The sequence below is a fragment of the Heliconius melpomene genome, chromosome 16, assembly GCF_056956725.1.
Source record: "Heliconius melpomene rosina isolate 202511_hmr_F chromosome 16, ASM5695672v1, whole genome shotgun sequence".
NCBI lineage: Eukaryota > Metazoa > Arthropoda > Insecta > Lepidoptera > Nymphalidae > Heliconius > Heliconius melpomene.
Genome location: NC_140404.1, coordinates 2,328,489 through 2,356,361, shown reverse-complemented (window position 1 = coordinate 2,356,361; position 27,873 = coordinate 2,328,489). Strand labels below are relative to the sequence as shown.

At 32.6% G+C, this 27,873-nt stretch overlaps 1 protein-coding gene across 1 annotated transcript; it reads right to left on the bottom strand.

Moving 5' to 3' along the window:
• LOC146530674 (uncharacterized) lies at window positions 1-27,873 on the bottom strand. Its single transcript, XM_085199462.1, has 3 exons — window positions 27,749-27,873; window positions 3,281-4,353; window positions 1-2,060 (listed from the first exon to the last, which is right to left on the bottom strand). The coding sequence occupies exons 2-3, from the start codon at window positions 4,332-4,334 to the stop codon at window positions 1,600-1,602; spliced, it is 1,515 nt and encodes a 504-aa protein (XP_085055588.1). The 5' UTR covers window positions 4,335-4,353; window positions 27,749-27,873; the 3' UTR covers window positions 1-1,599.

Sequence of the window (27,873 nt, the reverse complement as noted above, 5' to 3'; positions counted from 1 at the left end):
TTTTCTATGAATATCTAAATTTGAATCTGCTACTCTTTTGTTAGATAAAACCGCACCTATACAGGTGTTATAACTTTCATTGCACCTATACGATGCTAAAATATCAAAACATGAAAGTCTTGCCTTGAAGTTTATAACAACAAAAGTTGTATTCATGATATTGTATACTTTTAAAAAGATGTACGAATATATTTAGTATGTATGTACATAGTCAAGTTTGTTTTTATTTTTATAAGAAAGTGTAAGTAGAGGCCAGTCGTAGTACAGGAGCACGAAGGTGCGACGGTAAGGCGGTTGTGGGTTCGATTTCCACTCAAGAAAATGAAATATTTTCATGGTAACGATGTAAAACGTAGCGTTACGCATCACTCAACACACAATACCTCCAGAATTCGACGGAAAGTGGTGAACGGAAGTGTCTCAATGAGAACGGAGTGTCTTAACACTAAGTTCCCATGTTCCTTCTGCAGGATTCCCCTTAGATGTGCAGGATAGCGCGTGAAGGTAAAAAAAAACAAAATGCAATTCAATTTTAAAGTAAAAATAAAACAATTCAAATTGCAATATAACTCGATTAGCTGCATGTGTCAGGTGATTTATACTCGTATTACAGACTGGATGAAAAATATACGCCCTTTCTATTCAATAATTGACATAAGCGAAAACTAATAAAACCACAATATTTAGTTGTAATTTACATACAATAAAATTAAATAATAAAACATAAAAAGGCCTAAAAAATCATAAATTATAGTAAAACATGCTAAAATTACAGCTAAAAGTTCGCTGTAACGATGCCAACTGCGGCCTCGTACATTGAAAATATCAATAATGTTAGCTACCGATACCGACAGCCTGAAAATATGTGTATAACAAGAAATCCACAAACGAGTTCACCACAAACATAAATGAAATAAGCGGTATCGATATTTAAGAGAATAACATATTTCGTAATAATATTATTCATATTTTAAGTAATTTCACATTTATATTAAAAATTTGAGGTCATTTGAGGCTATCTTGGCGCAGTGGAACCAGCTTGTGACTGTAAAGGCGACGGTTATGGAATCAGTTCTAATTCGGTTAATTGAATTATTATTTATCAATATTGTCATTTCTTCGCTCTGGTAAAAAGGCAAAGGACGACTTTGAGGTCATACAATAACTAACATTCATCGGAAAGTGGGGACAGAGTGTCTTACCACTAGGTTCCCTCTGTCCACCCTGCTGAAGCTGAAAAAATACATGTTCTATTTTTCATTAAAAATTGTATTGATAAATCAAAATTTTGTATAACCAAAATATATCAGTATTCCTCGCACAATTCGGGCCACAGTTGAAACGTCAGACAAAATGCTCCTACCGAATAATTTAATTATTTATTTATTCTTAACCAGTCTTCTTTCCTTATTTAAATAAGTAACAATACGATCCCGATACAATATTAAAGTTCGAGTCCTTCTTACGCAAATTGTTTTACTTATTTAGAAGACGTATAAAAAATTTAACGGATTTGAACCCCCGCCTGTTCCTCGACGATATCGCTACGTTTAAATTTTCATACGTTTTATAAATAAGGATTTTGTTTTTTTGCAATACTTAATGCAATATATTTATTATTGTCAATGTGAGTACTAAAGAAAGGTTTGTTAACATTTTGCTGCTTATATTTGAGAGCCAGTAGTTTTCCTCTTTTGAAGACAGCATCAAAGAGTCCTCGCCGTTTTGTACCAGCTTTCCGGGACAAGGTAGCGCTTGAGCGGCTATATCGACTAGCGTAACTTGATTTTGTAAAGATTTTATTGTCTCCTCATATTTATACGTAGGACTCGTATCGCTGTAGGTATCCTCATTTCCATCCTGCTGGAATACCTCACTGTTAGTTTCTACTTCGAATACATTCTCGTTGTTAGATATATCTTTGTTTTCTTTGGTTTTAGTATCGTCATCAACGTATAAGCAAGTCACTTCGTCGAGAGCCATCCTTAGCGGTTCGCTGGTAGTTTCGTTGCGTAACATCTGTATCCATGATAAACGGCAGTCGCACCGTAATTTATTACCTGCAAAGAAATGTAATTTTATTTATGAACTGTATGTATGTTAAAGTTTTATTATTCGGAAATTTAATTATTTTACTTTTTTGTGATTATTTATTTTACATACAAGATTATTTATTAATTTGAGGCCAATCATGGCTTAGGGACAGGTAGTGGTTCGATTTCTATTCAGGAAATTAAATATTTAATATTTTTAGTTCCTCGCTTTGATAACTAGGCGCGGCGTTAAGGTCCGCTTTAAAACTTCGTTCCCATTAAGATACTTTTTATTACTATTAGCATCATGCTTAAACACGCATATAGCGGAGACAATCAAGTGTTAAGACACCCCGTCCTCCGATTTCCGTCCTAATTAGGGATACTGCGTGATGGGCGACATAACTAAATACCGCACTGTGTCCAGAACGGGGTAACAAAAATAATTTATTAAACCGAATTGACATCCAACCTACAGAGATAATATTTAGAATCAAAGGCTGGGCTGCTGCGCCACGATTATCTCAAATATTATTTATATTATTATTATTTTTTATTACATTTTTTTTACTATTTATTTTTTAGTATCGCTACCCTAAAACCCCTACCTGGTGTTGGTGACTTAGGGAACTGGTCAACATCGACATTGAAAGGCTAGAACTGATGTTATTATTATATTTGTAAACAATCCCCAACAAGCACAGAACATTACAAAATTATAATATAAATTGAATTACTCCAAAAAAAAACATACAAAAGAAAAACACATTTCTATTCACACAATAATAAAATTATCAAAACAGCGCATTCATAACGGTAAGTTGATTTTGAATAATACATACTTTTCGACTAAATCGTGTTATTAAGTCATTGTTGACTCGCTAAAGAGACTTGCAACACTCATTAATCGTTGCTAACGTTCGAGGGGTGCCTTTTGAAGGGGATTAGGACCCCATAGGGACGGTATTGTTTGCACAAAATATAGTTATTTATTTTCCCATGAGTGTGTCCTAAGCAAGCATGGTGTGTTATTAAGATCTAAACAATATGGATGTTGCGTTAAAATAATATTTTTATAATGTGGCAACATGACCGTCTTGGATGTAGGTTAAAGTAAATATAGAAAATAGATAAATTTTACATTTTTTAATATACATTTACATAAAAAAAGTCTTCCCAAGTTAGGACAAAGTACGGGATATTAATATTAAAAAAATATATTGTATAAAATATTTATCACAACTTACCACTTAAATAAAGCACAGAAGTTTTCATCTTCAAATTGTCATGAATAGGCTTTATAGTCTCGTAGGTGAACAGTTCAATGTCGTTGTTTCGCAAATCCAATAACTCCAGTCCTCGGACGCCCTCCAGCAGCCCTTCATTTATAGATTGTAATTTATTCCCAGTAATAGTTAATTTTTGAAGCATAGTCAATCCATCAAAGGCACGCTCTGATAAATATTTCAAATCATTATTGTCTAATAACAGCTCGTTTAAATTCCAAAGTTCTGAGAACGTCAGGTCACCTATCATAGATAATTTATTCGACCTCAAATCTAATCTGGTCAAATTAGCCAATCCCTTGAACGTGTCCTTAGTAAGTACTGAAATTAAATTCGCCTCCAGGACTAAGTCATTCAGTACGTTCAAATGTTCAAAACATCCGTCGTGAGCCAGACTAATGCTGTTGAACGACAGATCGAGATATCTCAGACTTGGTAAATCGACAAAAACATCACGTTGTATTTCGGTTATTTTATTCCCTTTTATCGTCAAATTGACGAGGGCTGGTAGACTTGAAAAGGCAGAGAAATCCAATTCCATTATTTTATCATTCATCAGTGTTATTTCTCGTACTGTGGTCATGTTTGTAAAGGTTTTCTTTTCTATCTTGTTCAAAGTAGCATAGTGTATGTAAAGTTTTTGTAGTCTTTTCAAATGTTGAATCACTTGTAGTGGTATAAATCTGAGGGCTCCATCAGATCTGACATTAAAAGTCAATCTTTCTAGATACGGCTGTGAAGAGAAACTGGTCCAAATTGGGTCGCTTTCGTCAATACCACCGTTAAATACCCAACAGTCGGCTCTGGTGGCTGTTTTTATTTCCGTGTTTTCGCAATAACAATGCACTTTTGACTCTCGATTCGTAATTTCGCACATATTATCTTTGACTTGCACATTATGATATCTTCTCTCGGTTTTATCCCTGCGTTTTTCATTTAGACGGCTTTCTGTGAGGGATATTTGTACTGAGGTCAGTGCTAGAGCCAAAAGTAAATATTGAACGACGGTCTCCATATCAACTTTTTACACCAGTCTGGAACAAACAAAAAAAATATATAAACTTTCAAGTTAAAATTAGAAAAATGTTTGTGGCAATATTATAAAATCTTCAATTTTATATATGACAAAGTTTTTCTAATGAAATTGAAAAATAAAGTAAGTACTTCTGTAGTACATTACTTTTATATTTTATTTGGATTGGACTTGTTTGATCAATCAACTAATGCATCCACGTGTTTACGAAACTCAAAAAGTGAATAGACGTTTCAAATAAAAATAAATCAAATGACATACCATTTGATTACGATTTACGAGTTATTTAAATAAACATATTTCTGTAATGACACTTAATGGATTATATTTTGTATATAATATGCTTTAATAAAAAAAGATTTCTATTTATTCATGTTGAAAAGAAAAAAAATCGAAAATTTGATCTTGAATTAAGATTCGTTTGAAAACAGCGGAGGTGAATAAATACGATAAAGTAATAAAATAATATTCTAGAATAAATCTCTTAATTATTTTTAGCTTTGGACTGAATGTTTTAGTTATCTAAATTGAAGTTTAAATACCCAATTCTAAAAGTCAACCTAATTATATTTATTTCAATTGTCTACTAAAAGTATGAAATGATATAAAATATTTTAATATAAAATCGTATGCGAACTTACAACTAACACGTCATGTACAGACAGATATTTCACAACTGTGCCATAGAGACTATATGAATTAAGTTCATAAAATAAATATAAAAAAAATAACTAAATGTCTAGAGACAAACAACAATACTATTTAAGTTAAAAGCGCATCGCCATACATTTTATTACAAGTGTCCATAAAATGTTAATTGTCCATTAAAACAGCATATTTCGTTTTATTATAGCATCCGAATTTTAAGTTGGGTATGTATCAGGGTTGGCAGAGAGAAGAGTGTTAAGAGACTTCGCTTTCCGCCGAATTTTTTTCCCCGAGTGGTAATCGATTCCACGACTTGTCGTATTTACAGTAATTTGTCGAAAAAAGGCGCAGGAAAAATTAAAAGTCAATTTTTGCCTTTTTTGTGAATGCCTAGAACGTTATGGTTCTGTATTATAGATAGTAAAAAACGTATGTGCACTCAAACTAATTTGTAGGGTGTGGAGTTAGGAGGGAAGCGTGTGTGCCACTCATTCAGTTACTTTTGTTTTGGTGTTCATTGCTGTTTATCGGATATACTGTTCAAATAAATAAATGTCGTCGTAGCCCAGTGGTGCAATGTTTGACTGTGAACGCGATGGTTTGTGTGTTCGATTCCCAATTGAGGAGAAACATTTTTTTAGCTTCATGCTATATCGCGCGCATAGCAGGGGACAGAAGGAACCTGGGAATCTATTGTTAGGACACTCTCCACCGATTTCAGGAGACATTGCCTTTTGAGTGGCAGAAATCAACGCCGAGCTTTAGTGACAAATTTTAAAAAGACCTGAGAAAAAAATATTTAAAATAATATATTATAACATGGATATTATTTCCATCTAAAGAAGAGTCGCATTTAAATCCCAACATATTTCTTATCCCGACATTATTTTTTATTGTAAAATTATTGGACCTATTTTTAATATTACGAGTATTTTGCAATCACAGTAGCGTTTACGCAAAAAATAATATAAAATATTCTTTAGTTAAACAATTTCATTATTATTCACTACGAAACTTGAAATTGGTATTTTTCAATATAGTACATTTTTAACAAGACCGCAACTCGAACGTTGCTGTTCGTACTCCTATATATAGTACCTAGCTACGAAATTTGTAGAATTTACCTTCATAAACATAGCTTGTACTACCTTTAGAGTGCGGTAAATTATTATTTTATTTTACTTTTCCTTGCCAATATGGCGCTTTTCGTTTTCAGTTTAACACCTTTTTTTCGTATTTCAAGATATTCTTTGTTAAGGGACGAAACTCACGCTTTGTCTGGGCTAGGGTATTGAACTGAAAACTATCGCATCCACAATTAGATTACACGATCCCCTCTGAACGTGCAGGGAAGACAGAGGAAACGTACGACTTAGTAGTCGAAATATTGTTGAAATACTCCGCTCTCCATTTGCCGACGAATTGTGGAGGCATTGCTTGTTGAAGAATGAACGGAGCAAATGAAAATATTTAACATTTAATTTCTTAAAGTGAGAATCGAGCCCATAACTGGTCTCAAATATGTACTACGAAATAGATATTCACAATTTTATTATAGTATCCTCAAATTGTTAATATTCAATAATCAGAAGTTCTTTTGTAGCACCACTTCTTTTTTTAAAATAACAATCCCATCAGGCCAGGACGAGTGGACTTAAAAGGCCTTTGTTGTTTAAATTATACTTATTCCATTGAAGTTTGTAGCCCTTCATTATTTAGTATTTTAATTAAAAGACTTGCAATGTATTGTGCCCTAACGATTATTTCGGCGCCATCAAGACCTAGTTTTTAATTTGATTCCTTTGAATATTCCCAGATTTCTTTAAAAGTTGCGACTTAATTTGGCCATTTCGTTTTCTTTACCTCTATTGTGTCTCTTCGTAATACTCTACAGAAAAGTATGTATAGATTTTAATATAGAAATGTCTTTGTATCGTTGCCTTTAGATGGAGAAGTTTGATCTTTCTTTGAAGATGTTTGGAGACAATTTTACGATTGTAGACAAAGTTGCCTTACGTAAAATGGAGTTCCATTTTATTTACTTGTTTCCGAATGTCTGTTGTGAGTTTTAGTTTAAAAAGCCGGTTAAGTGCGAGTCGGGCTCGCCCACCGGGGTTCCGTACCAGAGATCAATTTATAAAAGTAGAAAGATTTAAGTGTGTAATGTAATGTTTGTATAAATATAACATTGTTATATTTATTTCCATGAAATATCTATAAATTATGATTTTTTGGGTTTTTTTTCTTTTTTATAAAAGGATATTATGATAAGATAAAGGTCTTAACAGACAATAAGATGGACATCAAAGTGAAGAAAATAAATGAGTCTATAAAGGTTTCATTTTGCCTTTTGAGGTACGGAACCCTAAAAGTACCTGAATATGGAAAAAGATTATATTTAAGAAGTTTGATGCTGTTGGCTTTGTGTCTATATCAATATTGTAAATGTTTGTACAAACGCTCAAGATAAGATCTGATAATTTTTGACGTTTTTTTAAAAAATCCTCTCTAAATAGAATATGGTTTAGGGGTACTCTTGCGGCTATTTATAATTCTGCAGATATGACTAAGTCGTGGTTTCATTCAATAATAAAAAAAAATTCTGTTAGGCAGAGGGAACCTAGTGTTCCCATTCTTTTCGTTACTTTCTGACTAACATTCGTGACATGTGTTAAGTGGCGGTATTCAATGAGGCACTGAGAAAATGAAAATAATTCATACTCACGAGTGAGAATCGAATCCACTACTATCGCTTTTAAAGAAAGGCGTTGTGCCACTGTGTCATAATGAACTCAAATAATATCTTATGTAAAATAAGTACAAATTTCCATGTTTATGTTTAGTATGGAACATTTATATCATTTTCTTATTAGAGTAAAAATATTTTGGTTCAGACTGTGTTCCATTACCAAAAAAGGTTGTTTATTATATAAGTATAATTTATTCTCTGTTACGATACACGCACCTATACTTACAGTTTTATTTTTATTTTTTTAGCTTCATGTCCCTCTTATAGTGGGGTTCAATTGAGGAGAAACCTGGTGTTACGACACTCCGTTCTTTTCGAACTCATTTTCGAGATTGGACATTGGTATTGGATATTGAGAGAGAGCAAATGAAAAATCAATTCTCCAAGAGGGATTGGAACTCTCACAGTCGCGTTTACAGTCTAACGTTATCACACAGCACCTCAATGGCCTCTTAAACTTGACCCTAAAATTAAGCGGGAATTAGGAAACGTAGTGTCCTAACACTAGGTTCCTTCTGCATACTTTGCAACATGCAAAACAGCGCGAAGCTTTAAAATAAAGTACGAGATCGTTCATAATGGAGTTTATTACTCAGGTCAAAAGACAGACTCTAGCAATAAATGCTTGGATGAATGCCAGGAAGAAGAAAGCTAATTGGTAGACGCGTTTGGGTGTGTTATATGCCAAGACGCGAGGTTTTAAATCTGTCCAAATTTCTACCACCAAATAAGAATATAAGGTTATCAATTTTAGTTTTGGGGGCTTGTAAGAAACAAATATTATAATATTTTAATATACAGAATGTTTGAAAATATTATAAATATATGTAAATAAGTTATATTGTTATTGCTGAGGTCAGTGGTGGCACAAAGGCACTAGCGTACGACTGTGTACGGGATAGGTTGTGTGTTCGATTCCCATTCGAGGAAATTGAATTCATTTCCTCTCTGTACCTTGCAAATACAAGAAATAAATAAAAATAATACTAATAATATTTTAATGTAAATGTTTGTAATGATGGATGGAAATTAGTTCCACCTGCATGCAAAAATTTTTTTACAATAATAGTTCACAATATATGTAGAAATATATATGATTTTGCCATAATATTATAGACATAAGTTAAGTAGCGAGCGAGCTGCCTATGCCTTTGCCTTTATCGCGCAAGTACCTAAGTTATGATCATTCTTCGATTTTTTTAACCTCACGCTAGCTTAGTTGTTAAGACATTCCACTCTCCTCTTCCCACCGAGGTCTGAAGGCATTGCATAGTGGCGGAACACAACGCCGCGATTCCCTTCGACACCAGAGCGAAAAAATTAAATATTTCTTGAAATATTTTTTGATTTGTTACAATTATATGTATTTTCACACAATATATGTTCAGACAGTCTAAAGCACTTAAGCAAATACGATTATTCTGTACAGGTTTTACTAATAAATTATACAAATTTAAATGATCTTCGCCCTAATGGTGTGACTGAATTAATGGAAGTCTCTAATCTATTAATGCCGTTCAATACAATTGTAACTGTGCACGGCATTCAAATTAAGATGTACAGGATAAATATAAGTATTCTAGATTTTAGACTTGAGTAAGTAATAGTGCTAGAATTGTTTTGTTTTATTATTTTATAGGGCTTCCAGTTTTTAATTCTATTTTGAACCATCAAAAAGTGTGAGGCTAGTTGTAGAGCACGAGCACAGTTAGGGGGACTGTAACAGCAACTGGTTGAGGGTTCAATCTTTATTCGAGGAAATGAAATTTACAAATGACATTTTAGTTTCTTCGTTTTAGTCTGTCCCCCAGAATTCGGCGGAAAATGGGGAACGGAGTGTCTTAACACTATGATCCCTCTGTGTAGTCTGCTGTATGTGTGGTAGATATTTTCTCGCTTTAGTAACTCAACAAGCAATGTCTCGAAAATTAGACAGAACATGGGAAACGAAATGTCTAAACACTAGGTTTCTGGTTACTTTACCATAAATAAAATAAAAAAATACGTTTAACATGCATTTTATAATCGAACCTAGAACATACATTTCCATTATTGTATAATTATTCGTGCTTCAAACACGTTTGTATCGGCCAAGCTATTTCAGTGGAAATCAATAAGCCATTCTGAAGGCGTCGATTGTCAAAATGGAATATTCAGATTTATAGATCGTAAAATACTAAAGGTCTACGCAATTTGAATCACATTAAAAATGTATGTTGAAAACAAACTATATGTTGTTAATTCCTAACTTTTACTGTATGTATATTAAATATATGAGACAAAAAAAAATTTAAACTCGTCAGTATATCTAAATTTCTGTTTTTTTATACACAAAATTATACCACCCCTCGTTTGACTTACTTAACGCTCAGACATTCGGTTCGTTGGCTTTTTATTTGTATACCTTTTTTTTACATAGTTTTTAATATTTACTTATTTACACAATATGAATGACTTCATTGAATATAATATAAATAGTAAGTGGTGGTATGTGGGTTCCAATCCTGATAAAATTAAAATATTTTGTCCACTCAGTATCAATAACTTTCCACACCATCAGTATAAATATATCAACCTATTCAATAAAATATATGTGTAATATACATTTTCATAAGGAGCAGGAATTTTTTCATTAACTTTCAGTGTCGGGGGATTTTTCTTGCGAATTTAGTTTCCTATGAGTTGGCAAGGGATCAAAACACTTGGCTAATTTTTTGCTCGTGCCAGGACAGAGATTTATATAAGGAATCCCTTTTTGCACGGACAGACCTCCGTTACTTTTACATTATCCTACGGCTTATTCTATTCAAAGATATTTAAAAGAAGCGTTTGTTATAAAGTAATTCATCTTCATATTATTTGCAAGCTTTTCTATTGGAATATTTTTATAATAAATTATTTTTTGTCGTACGCTCGGATGGAGCATCAAGACGCACGCTAGCGTGTCCAGCCAAGTAAAAATCTGGAAATCCTTAATATTTATTTTATACGAACCATAACTCCTACGTTATTTATTAGTATTAGCACGAAATTGAATATATTTGCTATAACTTTCTTTCTCTTCTTTGCTTGAAAAGTTAATAAAATTTTAACAATTTAACTCATACGGTTTTTTAAATTATAAGTACCATCAAGAAAGTACAAAAAGTTAAATATGAAAGTAAGATCAGATAATACAGGAAAATAAAGCGAATTTAAAAATAAAGAAGTATAAACTTATATTATATTTATATTTTAAGTAATGGGTCGTTCTCGACTCCCCCTACAAAAGAGAGATCTATGTTTTACCACCAAATCAAATATTAACCTAATAGTGCAGTACAAGCAATGGAAGTACACTAGGTTTATGTACTTACTGCACTTTGTCTAGTTATCAGAAGAAGGATTTCATTTCCATGACTGAAAATCGAACCTACAATCGTCGCATTTACAGTTAGATGATGTGCCACGAGGACTTCAACATATTCATTAAACATAAAAAGTATGAACAAAAATAACTAACAAAAATAATGAATCCTAAGATCAGCATAATATAATATGAAGTTTAATTAACCAAATACGTTAGTGGGGTTCAAAAGGAATATAAGAATGTCACGTTCTGCTAGCGATGTTACCTATGTTTTATTATAGCAACGAACGTCATAGAGAAACGAGGTTTACTTTTGTTAATCATATCTTTGTAGTATTAAATTATGAAATTTAGTTATATTGTATATCTGTATAGAATATTGATTATTTTGTCAGTCTCATACTTTATCTCGCAGAGAGACAGAGAGAACCCAATGTCAAAACACTTCATTCTGCGTCTTCACTCCCAACTACAGATATTGTGAATTTGATGGTAAAGTCAACGCCAAATGAATTCCCCCGAACTGGGATAGAATCCACAACCCTGGTGTTTTCAATAACGCTGTTGCAATGCATCACGGTGGCAACGTCTTAAAGTGACATTGCAATATCACATGGAATTTCTTGCGTTTTGAGTGGCGTAGCTCAACCCCACGCTTTGCGTTGGTACCAGAAGCTAAGAAATGAAAATAATAATAAATAATTATTCATGCTTCCGAGTGAGAATAGAACCCGCAACCGAAGTTTCCAGTCACAAACTTGTGCCCCTGCACCACGATGGCCCAAAATTAATTATTTACTTACAATACTATAAGTAAACGTAGAAAAAAAATAGTCATACCCAATATCTCGCTTAAGAATTAGTCACGTATTTGAAGAAGTCCACAACAATAGGCTTAGAATAAATGGCACACTTATAAAAAAAAACTAAAGATTCTATCCCAAAAAGGTATTTGTTCATATTCAAAAGAACTTCAAAATTACCTGATATTTTCTACCTGTCGTTTGTTTAGATATTATTATTACCGCACTCGTCTCCTTTGCCAATTGTGTTTTTACAAGAATTTGGGTAAAATTATTGAACAATTATTTACGGATTAACAGTATACTTTTTGTTGAATATCATTTTGAAGGTTAGTTTTGAACAAAAAACCCCTTAAATTATGGGTATCGAACAGGTGAAAGACAAAATACAATTTTAAGTATTCTTCCTGTAGGGGCCGCAAATAACTCAAGTTATAAAACTTATAGAATTTATTTCATTGAATACGCTAATATTAGAAAATACTTATCTATATGAAAAAAAAGCTTTTTGAATAGTCCATTTATCGAGACATAGAATAGTCGTATCCTATGTTAGGATTCGAGGTAACCCTCTGTACCTGCGGTTAGATTTACCTCGGCCACTTAAAATGAGTCAGCCAGTTATGCTGAATTCGATTCCTATTCCGGGGTATGATGTATTTTATATTTTTTTCTTTTATTTGTGGTAATTAGGTAAAGCACGGCGATGAGTTCCGCCACTCAAAATGCAGTGTCTCAAGAATTCGGCAGAAATTGGGAAATGGCAGAGTACTGAACGAGAAACTGAGTGATTTAACTCTAGGTTCAGAGGTTATCTCTACCTATTCTGTTAGCTATATACAGCGTGTTGGGAAAAGTTGTTCCCATTTGACCACACGGGCGAAGACGCAGGTACAAGCAAGTAATTAAAGTTAAATATTCTTTAATTATGCTATAACCATCATTAAAGTATTCTCGAAACATCAGCACTTCTAGCTCCTGCCTCACAAAGTTGGAGATACACAAAATTTCGCAAGGTATTTTATCATTTAGCTACTCGTGCAAAATTAATGTGAAGCGAGTTTATCTCGAAGTAAACTTTGAAGTTGAGTTGAAACTGTGGGTACAAGATTCAATTTCCACTTAAGGCAATTAGTTGTAAAGTATTCACGCGTAATTTGATTGATGGCCGCAAACGGTTGCAAATTGCTTTGAAACTTTAATTCCTTGCATAAGTTATAGTTTTGGTTGTGTTAGTTATGTTCTCATGTAAATGATGGGTGTTGCTTGTAATATTTATCTACAAATCTATATATATATAAAATCGAAAGGTCACTCACTCATCACGAAATATCAGAAACTACAAGTGCTAGGAATCTCAAATTTTGCTTAAGAGTTACTTATAGGACGTAGGTGCTCGCTAAGACGGAAATTATTATTACGGCAATATTCGACTTCTAAGGTGTTGTTTTTGGGGTTGAAAGTTTGTATGAAACTTCGTTACTACAAATGCTAGGAGTCTCAAATTTTGCATGGACGTCACTTATAGGACGTAGGTACTCATGGACAGAAATTAATTTTATTTATTATATATTTTTAATTAATAACGCAGTTACCGTAGGCGAAGCCGCGGGCGGGCCGCTATTATTATATATAATAGTGACAGAACACAGACAAAACGAGTTGATTACTTGTGGAGGATACAGTTGCTCTCCTATCTCTCTTCCCTCCCCTTAGAGACAATTTCGCTAAATTCCCGAACGGGAAAAATTGAAACGACTTTTTCTAGTTCAATTATTTATCTTCTCTTTTAAGCCTAAAAATCTTAAGCCTAAAAATTAAACAACATTAATTCAGATTCGAAAGGAGAGTGAAAATGCTAACTTTTTACTAAATTAACTGAACTGTAACAGTATTTACAGAGCTATCTGCCAGTCGTGTTCACTCGGCAAACACCCGAAGTATTTCCGCCGGATAAAAATAAATGTATTGTAAAATGAAATATTTTTTTAACTCTCATATCGTATTCTTCATTTTATTTTTTCTTTCTTTTTTTATTTTTATTTTTTTTTTACATTTAAAAAATAAGGTGGAATTTTTAGATGAGTCCACAAGTAAGTTTAGACCTGAATTTTATGTTTGTATAGTTACTTGCTAGTGCTATTTAAATTTCTAAAAACTAAACCAGAACACTTGAAAAAATGTTTTTTTTTGCTTTAGGCCATATTAACAGGGTAAGTAGGGAAATATAGGATAGTAAGACACTTCGTACCCTATTTTCCGTCCAATATTTTAGACGTTGCGTACTGATTCAAAGTATCAAACTACTAAATTCAATTTAAAAACTAGGCAAAAATTCTGGTCTGGTGTGATAAAGAGTGGCATTGAGTTACAAAAATTAGCCAACAAAGTGTTTTGAAGCTACTTCTTTCTTGCGTAGGCCGCCTAATGTGAAACATAAATGAAGATAGTAAATAACGAAGATAGTGAAGATAGTAAATAAGTAAATAAGAAACAAATGCAAATATCTTCTAGGAGCCTGAGGTCAAGTCACTGTTAACTCTACACGTTACGGTTGTGGGTTCAATCCCCATTCGAGGAAATGTAGGTGTCGAGTTGAGTTCCGCCACTCAATACTCAATGCCTCCAGAATTCGGCGTTAAATAGGGAACAGAGTGTCTTAACACTAAGCTCCCTCTGCCTATCCTGCTGTGTGCGGGATACAGCGTGAAGCTGATAAAGCTTCTACTATTCCATACTTGATTAAATTCAGCAATACTTATTGATGTACGTGGTACAAATATAATATAAGCAATAAAACTGGTGCACCAATACAAGGCAATATAATTTTGTTGACTCGTAAACATTTACACTGTAGAAAGGAAGATATTCGAACTATTCAGATCGTTTCACGGACAGAAAGCTGAAGAAGCGCAAAGTTGGCGGAACATTGAGGGGAAAACTTTTATTTACTGCCCATAAGGTGAGGTGGAAAAAATTTGCAAAGTGCCTATTTGGCCAGAAGTCACTTATTACACATTGTGGAATTATCCCAAGTTTCCCCCTTTTATTTCTTATTACTCTGTAAGAGATTGCTTGGTCAATCTCAGTGGTTACTTGTTCAAATATTTTTTTTTATTTTAAAGACTATTTTTATTTGGGACATCTTATAGGTTTCATCATGTTTATTGTTTAAAAAACAGGTTGCGGGTTTTAATGCAAAAATTTACTTGATGGTTCTCTGGATGGAACTCCTTTCGATAAATTATCCAAGACGAAAATACCTTTTCAATTAAAACCAGTGATTTTTGAGATTAGAGCGTTCAACCAAAAAGATTCTTTAGGTTTATAATATTAAGGATAACGATATACAGAGATAAGCTTAAAATAGCTATTTGCGTCTCTTAAATAAATATTTACTTAAATATCTGCCTCAGAAGTCTTTGATCGTCAAAAGCATACAAATAGCGATGCCGGTATTCTTATTCGAGAATTGCAATGTCAGTTATGTTTTTTAATTTTTTTCTTTAGAGACGTTCCATAAATAATGATATATATTTTTGTATCACGTGTATATGAATATATATACTTATTATTAAATATATTTTACTAGTTAATTAAAATCTTCGAGTTAAAAAATGTTTTTAGCTTTACATTGTATCCCACACATGGTAGCCTAGACTTTTACTTAAATAACATGGGAACCTAATATTATGATATTTCATGGTTGGAAATTAACTCTGTGCTTTACCTCATCAAAGTTAAGTTTTTAACTAGTTTAAACTTATTATATATAAATAAGTAAATATTAATTTTATTAAATTTTAGATGTTAGTTTTCCACTCAAAATTCAAAATAAAATATATAATACATCGGCATGAAAAGTCAATTTCATTCTTTTTCTAAAAAAAATAAGGTTATTATTCTAAGTACAGTATTCAACCTTGTTTATAATATCTCTGCCTACACTACAAATGCAAAAGATATTTTCAATTAAAAATATAATAAAATGTTAGCTTTCATATTATATAATACACAAACGACTCATATTAATGACTACAGAATGTTCACCAAGCTTATTATATAATTCTTAGTTTCTCCAACAATGTCGGTAGAATTTTATTTTGCAATTCGCAAATGGAAATTAAAAAGCTTTTTTTGTGGGGGCTTAAGTGCTTACTTTGATATCAGTTCTCATACAAGAGTCACCCAAGACATTGCTCTTTTAGAACTTTCTTTTCAAATAAAATTCAACATTGTGTTCTTATGTTAGTAAGGAGTGCAAATAATTTGTTTTTCTAAAGAAAACTTCTTCGTCAGCCATTTTAACTTTGCACGAGTTTATTTTTTGTTAGATAGACAAAAATTAGTGTAGTCGTGTAATGTTGATTTTTGTGAAATAAAAAAAAATCGAATTGATAACCTCCTTTTCTTACAGAAGTCGGTTAAAAACCAAAAAGCGCCAAAATATTAGTTTTTTTAGGTATGATTAGGAAATGTATCATATTTTTGTAAAACAGAATTTGAAATAATTCACTTTAAATGTAATAGAAAACAAATCTATATTGTCAATAGAAAAAATACACAATTTATGTTATGGTCCTATGGCCATAACATAAATTGCCTATATAGTCTATATCAAATAGGGGTTGAAAGTTTGTATGGAAAAAAAAAATTCAGCACCGATTCTTATAAAATTTGAAATTTAGATTTTGAAAAGTATTTAATTGAATACGTGTTTCATAGTTTTCTAGAATTCTCCCCCTAAGGGTGCAAATAAGGGGTTGAAAGTTTGTATGGACAAATTCTTAAATCGTCACCGATATTTATGAAATTAGAAATTTAGACTCTTAAAAATATTTAATTGAACATTTGTTTCATGGTTTTTTAGAATTCACCCCCTAAGGGTGCAAATAAGGGGTTGAAAGTTTGTATGGAAAAATCTTTAAATCGCCACCGATTTTTATAAAATTAGAAATTTAGACTCTTAAAAATATTTCATTGAACACATGTTTCATGGGTTATTAGAATTCACCCCTAAGTACGCAAGCAAAGCTGCGCGCGTCCGCTAGTAGACTATATAGGCATTGAGGTTAAATAAACAAACTAGAAACAGGTAAATTTTTACCCAACAATGAGTTATGGGCGCCACGTGGAAGTTATAACAACTTTCCAGATCAACTCATCTGAACAATAATATAGAACTTTTATGGAATTATGTGGACATGGAGTCGAGAATTGGTCTTACCCTTTCAGATAAACTTCGAATGAATTTCAAATCAGAAGGCAAAGTTTAATAACGTTCCGTTGATCGATTTTGTTATATGATAACTGTAACTTTTGTTTCAAGTAACTTCAGATGTTTTGATGTGATTTATATAATACTAGCGGCCCGCTCGCGGCTTCGCCTGCGTAAACTACGTTATTATTAATTTCTGTCTCCATTAGTATCTACGTCCCATAAGTGACGTCCATGCAAAATTTGAGACTCCTAGCATTTGTAGTAACGAAGTCTCATACAAACTTTCAACCCCAAAAACAACCCCTTAGAAGTCGAATACTGAGAATTCCCGTCTTAGCGAGAACCTACGTCCTATAAGTAACTCCTATGCAAAATTTGAGATTCCTAGCACACGTAGTTTCTGAGGTTTCGTGATGAGTGAGTGACCTTTCGATTTTACATATATAAATTAAGATACTTGTACAATGAGAAATTTAAATTATACTACAGAACAAACAATATCTTGAAAATTAGACGGAATGTGGTGGACGGAGTGTATTAAGACTAAGTTTTAAATTTCAATTGTTATTTGTTATTTTATTTTAAAACTAGCGACCCTCTTGCGGCTTCGCCCGCTTTTACTACTGGATTATTCATATAATGTATGTTTGTACAAAAAAAAATATGAAACCAAATATATCGCGCTGAAATAATACATTCAACTCCAATTATCCAATACGTGCAAACGCATCTAAATCTCCGTTGCTATAGAGACAGGCGGGTTTTTTTTTTCGAGCTTGTCGTTAATGCTGAAGAGGGTATGCTGTCCCTGATGAAAAGCAAGCACTACGTGGCTGCCTGTGAGGAAAATTAAATAGAATGCATCGGCCGGGAATCGAAACCGGGCCGCCCGCGTGGCACGCGAGCATTCTACCACTGAACCACCGATGCGTGTAAGGCAGGCGGGCGCGGCGGACACATGGCGAGTGGCGAGCCGTTTCGCAGCAAGGATTTTTTGATATTGTAACAACTTCTAAAGTACTTATTAAAATGAAAAACAGTAAAAGACAGTTTTGGTCTACATTAAATGGTAAACGTAAACTACGCAACGCAACGTAACTAATATACTTATTTATATGCTGAGAGTAAGGGATAAGTGAAACTTGACTCGATACAGCTGATGTGTGAACGGCGTGATGTGTCAACAATTAAATGCGTTTTTCTCTAAAACTATTCGCAATTTCGAAATAGTGTAAAAGCAAATTTTATCTTCGTTTAACGTAGAAATTTAATAAAGTATTTTAAAGGATAAGGATTAATACCATTATGGAAAAATATAGCTCACAATAAATAATATATATAAATTATTATTTTTAGACAGAAATATGATCACTACACGTTATTTCTTAAAAGATACGAATATGCTCTCGCGGACTTTTTTGTAGATCTTATTAATCAGTACATTATTTTCATTTAGTGCTTACCATTAAAGCAGCGCATGCGCGAAAGTGTCTCAACGGGTAGAACTTTTACATATTTATCGTATTTATGTTAATTTACATAAGAATGTACAAATAATAAACTATATATAAACCTTCTACGAAAAATACTCGACCTAATGGTAAAAACCGCATAAAAATCCGTTGGGTGGTTTAGAAGAAGAAGAAGAGTTAGAAACAACAGACAGACACGAAAAGCGACTTTGTGTTATAAGATATAGGATATAGTCATTTTTAATACATGTATAGATATTTATTAAAATTAAGCATTTACTGTCCCGACTGGACAACTAAGTCCTGTTGAATCTGAATTTCTAATAAGCTAAGGTCAAGAGAAGGCACACTGATGCATGAATGTTAAATTAGCAATAATTGTCCTCTCAAGGCGGCTCACTATTTTATGAACAGAATTATTTAGTAGGCCAAAGTAGCTTGGGATAAAGGTTTTCTCAATATGGACTAATTTATTAGGTATAAGAGAATCTTATTACTTGGAGAGAGCGCAGAGAGTAATTAGTGTCAACCGTTCCACAGTAAATAAGGGTTTGTGATGGCTACACATGTAAATTCTATTCTAGGGTATAGTTATTTATTGATATTCTTATTGTTCTTGAAGAATATGAGAGGCTCTTTTGCCTAAAAGCTTTAAAGTTTGAACTACCCCTCTTTTTGGTATACGCTTTCTAAGCTATCTGTTAATTAAGAACCTTTCAATTCAAAATCTATGGAGAATATAACCAAAAAAATATAAAATTAATATAGCTGCGTTTATTTGTTTCCCATACAATGTTGTCTTTTCAAATATCATTCGACGTTTGTTATTTTATATTTAAAAATGAATCACAAAATTTAACTTGTATTTCCTCTTATTTTATAAGGAAAACTATGAAGTGTATTTAACAAGGAATTTTTGATTTTTCTTGCTTTCATTGTAATAAATAATTTATACTTACTTAATACTAAATTTGTTACTCATATTTTATATTCCTTCATATCCCAAAATATTAACTTAATTAATTTCTACTAGAAACAAAATAAACAACATAAAAATAAATATTTTCGAGAAATACAGCATCATCTACTCTAAATTGTCTCGTTTTAATCTTACTTAAAGTTCCATAAAGATAACTATATCTTTATAGATAATACCCACATATAAAGCGGCGCGTCCAAAGCCAGCACTTATAAATGGGTGACACTAATTGGACGAAGATTTTGTGGCCACCATTCAAGAAATTCTTTGGAAATATTTCTTAAATTCCTCCTCATCCTCATCCTCAGCATTGGCAGCAGTAGTTATAATAGAACAAAAATCTTGTTACTTTACGAAAATTGTCACGAAATAGTGGAAGCGAAACTTTGAAATATTATATTTTAGTTGTAATTTAAAATTGCCTTTTGTAATGTTTCGTTTGTACAGCGCAGGCTTTGTTTTGGCGGTTTATTATTATTATTTACATGTATAAATGTTAAATTAATATTTGTGCTGGTACTTTGTACTAGTAGAATATTTTAAAAATGAAAAATGAGCTGGAGAATTCAATCGTAGGAAAAATATAAGTAAAAGAGTCAGAAAGTTAAAATGTTTTAAGATGAAAAGTAATTAACAAACAAGAAACAAGATTTTGGAATACGCGCATTCATGCAAGAAAGTTTGAATGATCTAATATCTGTGATCGACTTTGGCCGAGTTATTGTTAAAGATAAAGATTGACAATCATTACGAAATATATTTCTATAAGGAGGTATATTTACAAGTCTTGGGTTCGATTTCCAATTGGGGGAATGTTTAAATAATGTAATTAATATAATATTTTACATCAGATTCCTTCATACAACAACATAGTATCAAAAACTAGGCAACTGAAAAAACTGAAAAAAAGGGCTCCTGGCTTTCCCCTAAATTTTTGTAACGTCGTGTTGTGAACTGCTTACATCAGGAACCTAGTGTTAAGACATTCCATGTCACTAATTTCATAAGTATATTAATTAAATTATTTTGTTCAAGAAACATCATCTCCGCAACTAGTGGTGCACTCAACCAGAAAATTCCTCTACCACCACCAATTTAAACAAAAATAATAATGTATTTTATGAAAAGCAGTTTTGTTGATATTACGAAGGACAATTTATATTAAAATACTCCTGTAAATTGCACTTCAAATAAAACTAAAGCAAAAATTCCCTCGGCAATGGAGCCGGAATAAGCCGTTTACGTCGTGAAATATTGAAACACTAAGGTTCAGGAAAATAGTAGTAATAAAGAGCAAAGACTTTACTACAATTTTCTTTGACAGAGCATAACGGAGTGACGTTTCACTGAAATCTCTGTGAAATTTATTTTTGAACTAAATCAATCCTATTTACTTTATTTTTTTAGCTAATCCTCTTTATATATAAGGGTTACTTTTTTATACAGCATAGTAGGCAGTGGGAACCTTGTGTAAAGACTTTTTGTTCTTCACTTTCCAACCAAATGAAATATTGCGTTTTAAGTGGTGGAACTTAACGATATGTTTTTGTTTTAATTGAAACATAATAACTTCCCTATATGGAAATCGAATCCACAATTATAGCGTTTATAAGCCCTATCCCATAGCCCTTTACCCGCGTCAATTTCTTTATTTTTAAATAATTACAGCGGTTAGTCGTACGACACTAAACGTGACGATTATGGGTTCGATTCTCACTTGGGAGAATGAAAAGAACTTAAAAATATTATTATAATTTTATATAAGCCTCTGTTGTTATATATACACCTATTTATACAGGGTGAGTCATATTGAACTTTCCGATTTCAATAAGGTGTGTATTAAAAACAAAGCGACATGCAGTAAAAATTATTTTATTGTTTGAAAGCACATAACATGCAGTTTTAATTTAGTTGGTTTTAAAAATGATATCCTGTAAATGTCTACCTCCATTGACCACACACTGCTGAAGCCTTTCCCGGAAGTTGTCCATTACTCGTCGAGTCATATTCAGCGGAATAGCATTGATTTCTTCCGTGATTGCAGCCTTCAGTTCATCGATGGTTCGGGGACGATGCGTGTACACCTTTTCCTTCAGGTAACCCCAGGGAAAGAAATCGCAGGGGGTTAAATCAGGTGATCTCGGCGGCCACCCAACGTCACCTCGCAAAGAAATGAGATGACCGGGAAACATTTGTCGCAGGATTTCCATCGAACGCCTGGATGTATGGGGTGTAGCACCATCTTGTTGGAACCAGATGTTATCGTTGTCATGATTCTGCGTTAATTCCTCCAACTTCGGTTTCAGAAAAGTTTCAAGCATGTCGCAATACCGAGCAGAGGTAACTGTGACGACTTGACCATCTTCTTCAAAAAAATAGGGACCCCACACACCAAACTCTGCAATAGCGCACCACACTGTCACTCGAGGGCTGTGAAGTGGTCGTTCGTGTAGGTTTCGTGGGTTATTCTCAGCCCAGTATCGAAAATTCTGTTTGTTGACAGTTCCGGCGAGGTGAAAATGTGCCTCATCACTGAAGATCAAAACAGCAGTGCGGGGGATCATTGCTCACACTAAAACTGCATGTCATGGCGCGTCTAATGACACCATCCCCACCCTTCTACTCCTTCCCTTCTTCGTGCAACGTCCTTCCAAAACCGGAAAGTTCAATATGACTCACCCTGTATTACACAAAAAAGCATAATCCGGATTCAAAGCTACCACCTACGCTTGGAAAATCAAAATTACAAAAATATTCACCACTGCACCACAAAAGAGTTTTTTCCTTTTTGATATTAGTTGTTTGCATCCATCATGTTGAAAGATCTAATGCACTATCAATGGGTCAGCGGTTGACACGCCATTTGTCAATGTCGCCTCTCTTATCTATACACTATAGCCTATAGTCGGTTGATGATAAATAATATATTAATATGCAATTCAAATAAAAAAGGGGATTATTAAGAGGTAATTTTGAGAAACTGTGAGCGCGATGGTTGCGAGTTCGGTTCTCATTAGGGGGAATTATTATTATTAAATATAATTCAATTATTTACCAATCTGTGCTCTGGTAAATCAAGTGGGTACGAGAGTTACTTAACACTAGGTTCCCTCTGCCATGTCAATCGTGAAGCTGCTTTTTTAAAATAAACGATTCAAATTAATGTAAGCATACCTATTTTGAACCAGAACTTGTCGTTCCATTAGATTGAAAGTTTGTAAACTTGTTCGCATCTCATGTCACTACAATATTTTCACAGCATAAACCTGATTTTCTTTTTAGGACCATCAGGTTTAGAAAAAAAAGGACTTCTAATTTCAACCATTTTGGGAATCTTCTGCTCAAAAATATATAACAAAGAGCTCTATGTAATTGAATCTACATATAACTCACCGAAAAATATAACTTGCGTCTAACATATAGTGAAAGACTGACACTAAAATGATTTATTAGATTAAATATAATAAAATAAAACATATCTTCTTGTAATATGCCTACTTTTTGTATATTAAATAATCGTTTCTCTCTTTTAAGAACATTAATGGTGCAGTTGTGGGTTCGATCCCCACTCGACGAAATGAAATATTTATTTAAGTTTATATTTCCATTCCTCCAGAATTCGGCGGAAAGTAGGAAGAGAGGGTCTTAACTAAGGTTCCCTCTGCCTACTTTGCTATATGCAGGATACAGGGTGAAGCTGATTTAGATGTTTTTAAATACTCTTTTCCTATATCGATACGTTGTTCGTGCCACAATTCTTATACGTCAAGAAATATTTTATTAGGTAACGCTATACTATTCATTTTGTTTTAAATTTTAAAATTTGAGCCTTTGTTTACTATTTTTATGGAACAAAGAACTAACAAACGTTTAAAGAGAAATGAGCTAAACATATAAAATTGGGATTTGGGTCAGAAAAGTGCATCGCTTATTCCAGGTTTTGTTACCCAATATGCTGTAAAATTGGTAAATTTTATATCTATACATATAATAAAATAGTAAGTGATCGTTGTCTGTATAGGTAAGATAAATGAGAAAAACTATTGCTGGGGACGTTTATTTATATAGTAAAATCTAAACCAATGATTTTTAAAAAAATATCTGTTTGTCTGTGTGTTTGTTCACGCTAATCTCAGAAACAGCTTAACAGATTTAAATGCAATTTTTGCTATTGTATTTTGGCAAATTATCTATTCATAGAAAAATTATATCAATTATAATATTAGTTCGACAAAACAGCCGTATTTTTTTTAATAAATCGGCTGAAACTTTAGTTTTCTATGTACAGATATAAATTTTAAACTAATATTTAATTTCCTCGAGTGGATATCGAACCCATAACCAGTCGCGTTTATAGTTACACTTTATGCCCCTACGCCACGATATATTTCTTTAATCATATCTATCTATTTACTTAGATATTATTATCTATTTATCTATAATATTTATTCAGGTAAAAAAGATATAAAAGGTAAGACAGGTAAATACGCAAGCTCAACAATACGTTTTACTACATCCCCACTAAAAGGCGAGTGATCTAGAAAATTATTCGTTTTATAGTAAAACCGTTCTTCTTAAAACGAAATGTTTTATCGTCTTCAATAAATTTTGCGGAACTTGTTAGGTATGTAGGTATGGGTGTGCTCTGCGATGTGAATTTTTAGGTGGCTTTCGCTTGCTTGTCTGTTATTTTAAAATTTTTATTTGTTTTTCAAGTATTTCCTTACTACTGTAAAAGTGTTAAGATATGATCGTAAAGTATTTTTGCTATAAAAATATTATATTTAATTCGGAGTGCCCAGTCACTAGTAATCAAAAACAACTACAGTTTTTCTTACTCTCAGGACTATTAGCAGGATAAGCAGTGGGAAGTGTTAAGACTGCATTTTCCATTAAGATACTTTCGTTCCCCATTTTCTTTGAGGAATCTCTCTTTCTTTTCAATTCTTGAAGCATTCAACATCAACTACCCGCTCTGCGTCGACACCAGAGCGGAAAAAATGGATTTTTTTTTCACTTCTTTGAGTGGGAATCGAACTCACAACCTATCACGTTTACAGTCAATGTAATACTTTCCTTTGTACCTTTGTTGCTTGGCCTCATTGTGGCCTGGTCCTCACGCTTTCTCTTAGGATAGCAGAAAAGATAATAAGCGTCCATTGGCGGAACTCAACGCCGCATTTATCCTTACAAAATCGTAAAAATATTTTAAAATATACTATGACTGATTTTATTAAAACAATATTCCAGCGTCGTCTTCTATACTCGTATATGTATGTACTTTCAAATCACGTATCTAAAACTGAACAGGAATTCGTAGCGTTCACTTTGTCAAGTTTCAAATTATATACCAACATTGTAACGTTTGACGTTTCACTTTCATGTACGTATTTATAGAGTTTTTAGAAGGTAAGTCATTTTTGTATAGCTTCATATCGTATTCTGCATGTAGCAGGGTAGGCGAAGGAACCTGGGAACCTAGTGTTAAGACGCTCCGTTCCCTCGCTTCCTTTCTCTATTTTCCACATAATTGTGGAAGGATAGGATTCTTTTTTCTCCACATTTTGTCTTGAAAGACAGACATTCCACGTTTCGTCTTATTAAATGATGCTTTTGTAAAACTGAGTAATAATTCTTGCAGCTATAGGATAGGCTCTACTGTTAAGATACTTCGTTCCCCATTTTACGCCTAATATTGGAGAAATTATGTGTTGAGTGGCGCAACTTAACGCCGCTCTTTTTCTTAGTATTATAAGAGATAGCCTGGTTTCTTTATCACTGAACTGATGGTCATTTGCGGCTCGAAAAGTGAAGAATAAATATTTTCATGTTTTTTAGTATTAAGTTAACTGAGTAATTTTCATAATTCACGTTTTCAGGTTTCAATTCTGATTTTTTAATGAGTTATCGCATTTAACCACTGATATTATGTATGTAAAACCACATAAAATATAAGTAAACGTTGGACTTTACTTAAAATAATTGCGTATGTTTTTGCAACGCTGTTCCAGTCTCCGAATGAATTTCCTTCACAATACAAATATAATGGCCGAGTTCTGATTAAATTTTGCCATATACGAGTAGCTATATTAAAAACTATAAATTCGAGATATTAATTGGGATTGGTAGCTTCGTAAATGACTTTGGATTGGATCGCTCTTGTAAATTCTTATTTTAGTGGAGATACGAATATTAATTTTTGTATTTTTTTTAGTTTTATGGTTTAATTTTTTATGGCTTTTTATTTTTTTGCTGTAGAGGTTTTTTTGTCGATATTTTCCATTGTTTTCTATTATAATATGCTTCTATTAAACATGTCTTCCGCTTGAATCTACTTGCCTATTAGTTAAGTACCGCTTCAAAATCGTTGGAAAGTTTGAAATATTTAAGTTTGCATCAGTGTGAAATAATTTTGTTTTGTACTATGTAAACTATGCATTAAGTTTCGGATCTCAACGTGCATTTTTTTTTCTATAGTACACATAGTTACATATTCGTAAAAAAAGTAAAAATAAATAAATCAGCTTCACAGTGTATCCCACACACAGCAGGCAAGATACTCTGTTCCTATTATGACACTTCAGTTCCTCATTTTCCAACATTTTAGGCATTGTGTGTTAAGTAACAAAACTTAACGTCGCGCGTTGCCTTGTTACCAGAGCGTAGAAACAAAAACATTAATCATTTCGTTCATCTCATGCACGTTACCCCGCGCCGCCCTAAGTGTTATTTACAGCGAAATTATGAACATGTCTATATTTATTTTTAAATTCGAAAATGGGAAAGTGGAGGGGAACTATGTTCCCTCGGCCTACCCTGCTAAACGAGAAAAAAAGTGAAGCTGCAATTATAAAGTAAAAAAAAATACAAAACCCAGTGCAATAAAAGAATTCAATAAAAAAATGTATAGATATTACCACACAAAACGGCAAAACGTGGAAACGTCGAAAAAATTGTATATCATTTGATTTTTCATAAAGCAACTTTATTACAAAATTTATTTGTATTGGTTCCCTCCAGGCAAATATTTACATTTGAATCTTTAATAAGTCCTCGGAGGTTTTCGCTAATAAAAACCTTAACGTTTAATAACATTCTGTTTGCTGTGATCGTAGAATTTAAACGAATACCGCCTCGAAAATAATATATCTAAAATACATGTAAATATATGTAATTTAAAATTTTAATTTACATCTAATTTTAAAAGCTTCATACTGCATCCCGCACACACTAGGGTAGGCAGGGAGGCTAGTGTTACGACAATCCGTTCCACATTTTCCACTAAATTCTGGAGGCATTGCATGTTGAGTGGTGGAACTCAACGCCACACTTTGCCTTGATATCAGAGCGAAGAATGCCTCGAGTGGAAATCGAACCCATGCGACAGGTAGTCGCGCTTTTTCAGTCATACTTTGTGCCTGACTGGTCTCATATATGTAATGCATATAATAATATGTAATATGGTATAAAATAATGTATTAATATATTTACATACTAGCGCCCCTCTCGCGGCTTTGCTCTTATTTTTTTTCTCATGTGAATTACTTTCGTGATTTATTAATATTTTCATTTTAAAGACAATATCCATTTAAAACTAAAGTTTCAGTAAATTCAATAAAACATTTATATTCTAGCAATATTGTCATATCCAATTTATATTGACATAACTTTTTTATTTATGAACCAGTTTAAATAAAACAAACAATAAATGTAAATACACTAGCTTTGGGAAGTTTGTCAACATACAATATTAAAAACTGCATTAAAATCGGTTTAAACGTTTGTGATAGTAGCGTGCATAATATAATAGATTTTCTTATATATATTCTATTTACAAATACTTCTATTATCTAAATATAAATTATTAAAAAGAAAATATAGATTTACCATGAAGTTTTTTGTTTATAGTAAAATTAAATATTAATATTAAAAGGTTTATAGTAAAATATACATATTTAAATCACGACTAAACTATAGATTTTATTAAAATTATGATAAATATCTATATATTTATATGGATATTTAAATTAAAATTAGAACTGTAATTATTATATTACATTAATTACGAATGTATAAAATATACCTAAATTTTCATGTTGAAATTAATTTTACAAGTAAATTGCAAAAATACATTATATAAAAAAAAATTACAATATAAACTAAAAATACACTTACCCAAAATCAGGAGAGGCTGATTCAATTCAGACGCAATTCCGGCAAAAAAGTTTCACCAAAAACAACAAAGCTTTTCGTATACGTTAGCAACTTTCAACGAGACGTACGTCCCGCCCGCCACCGAG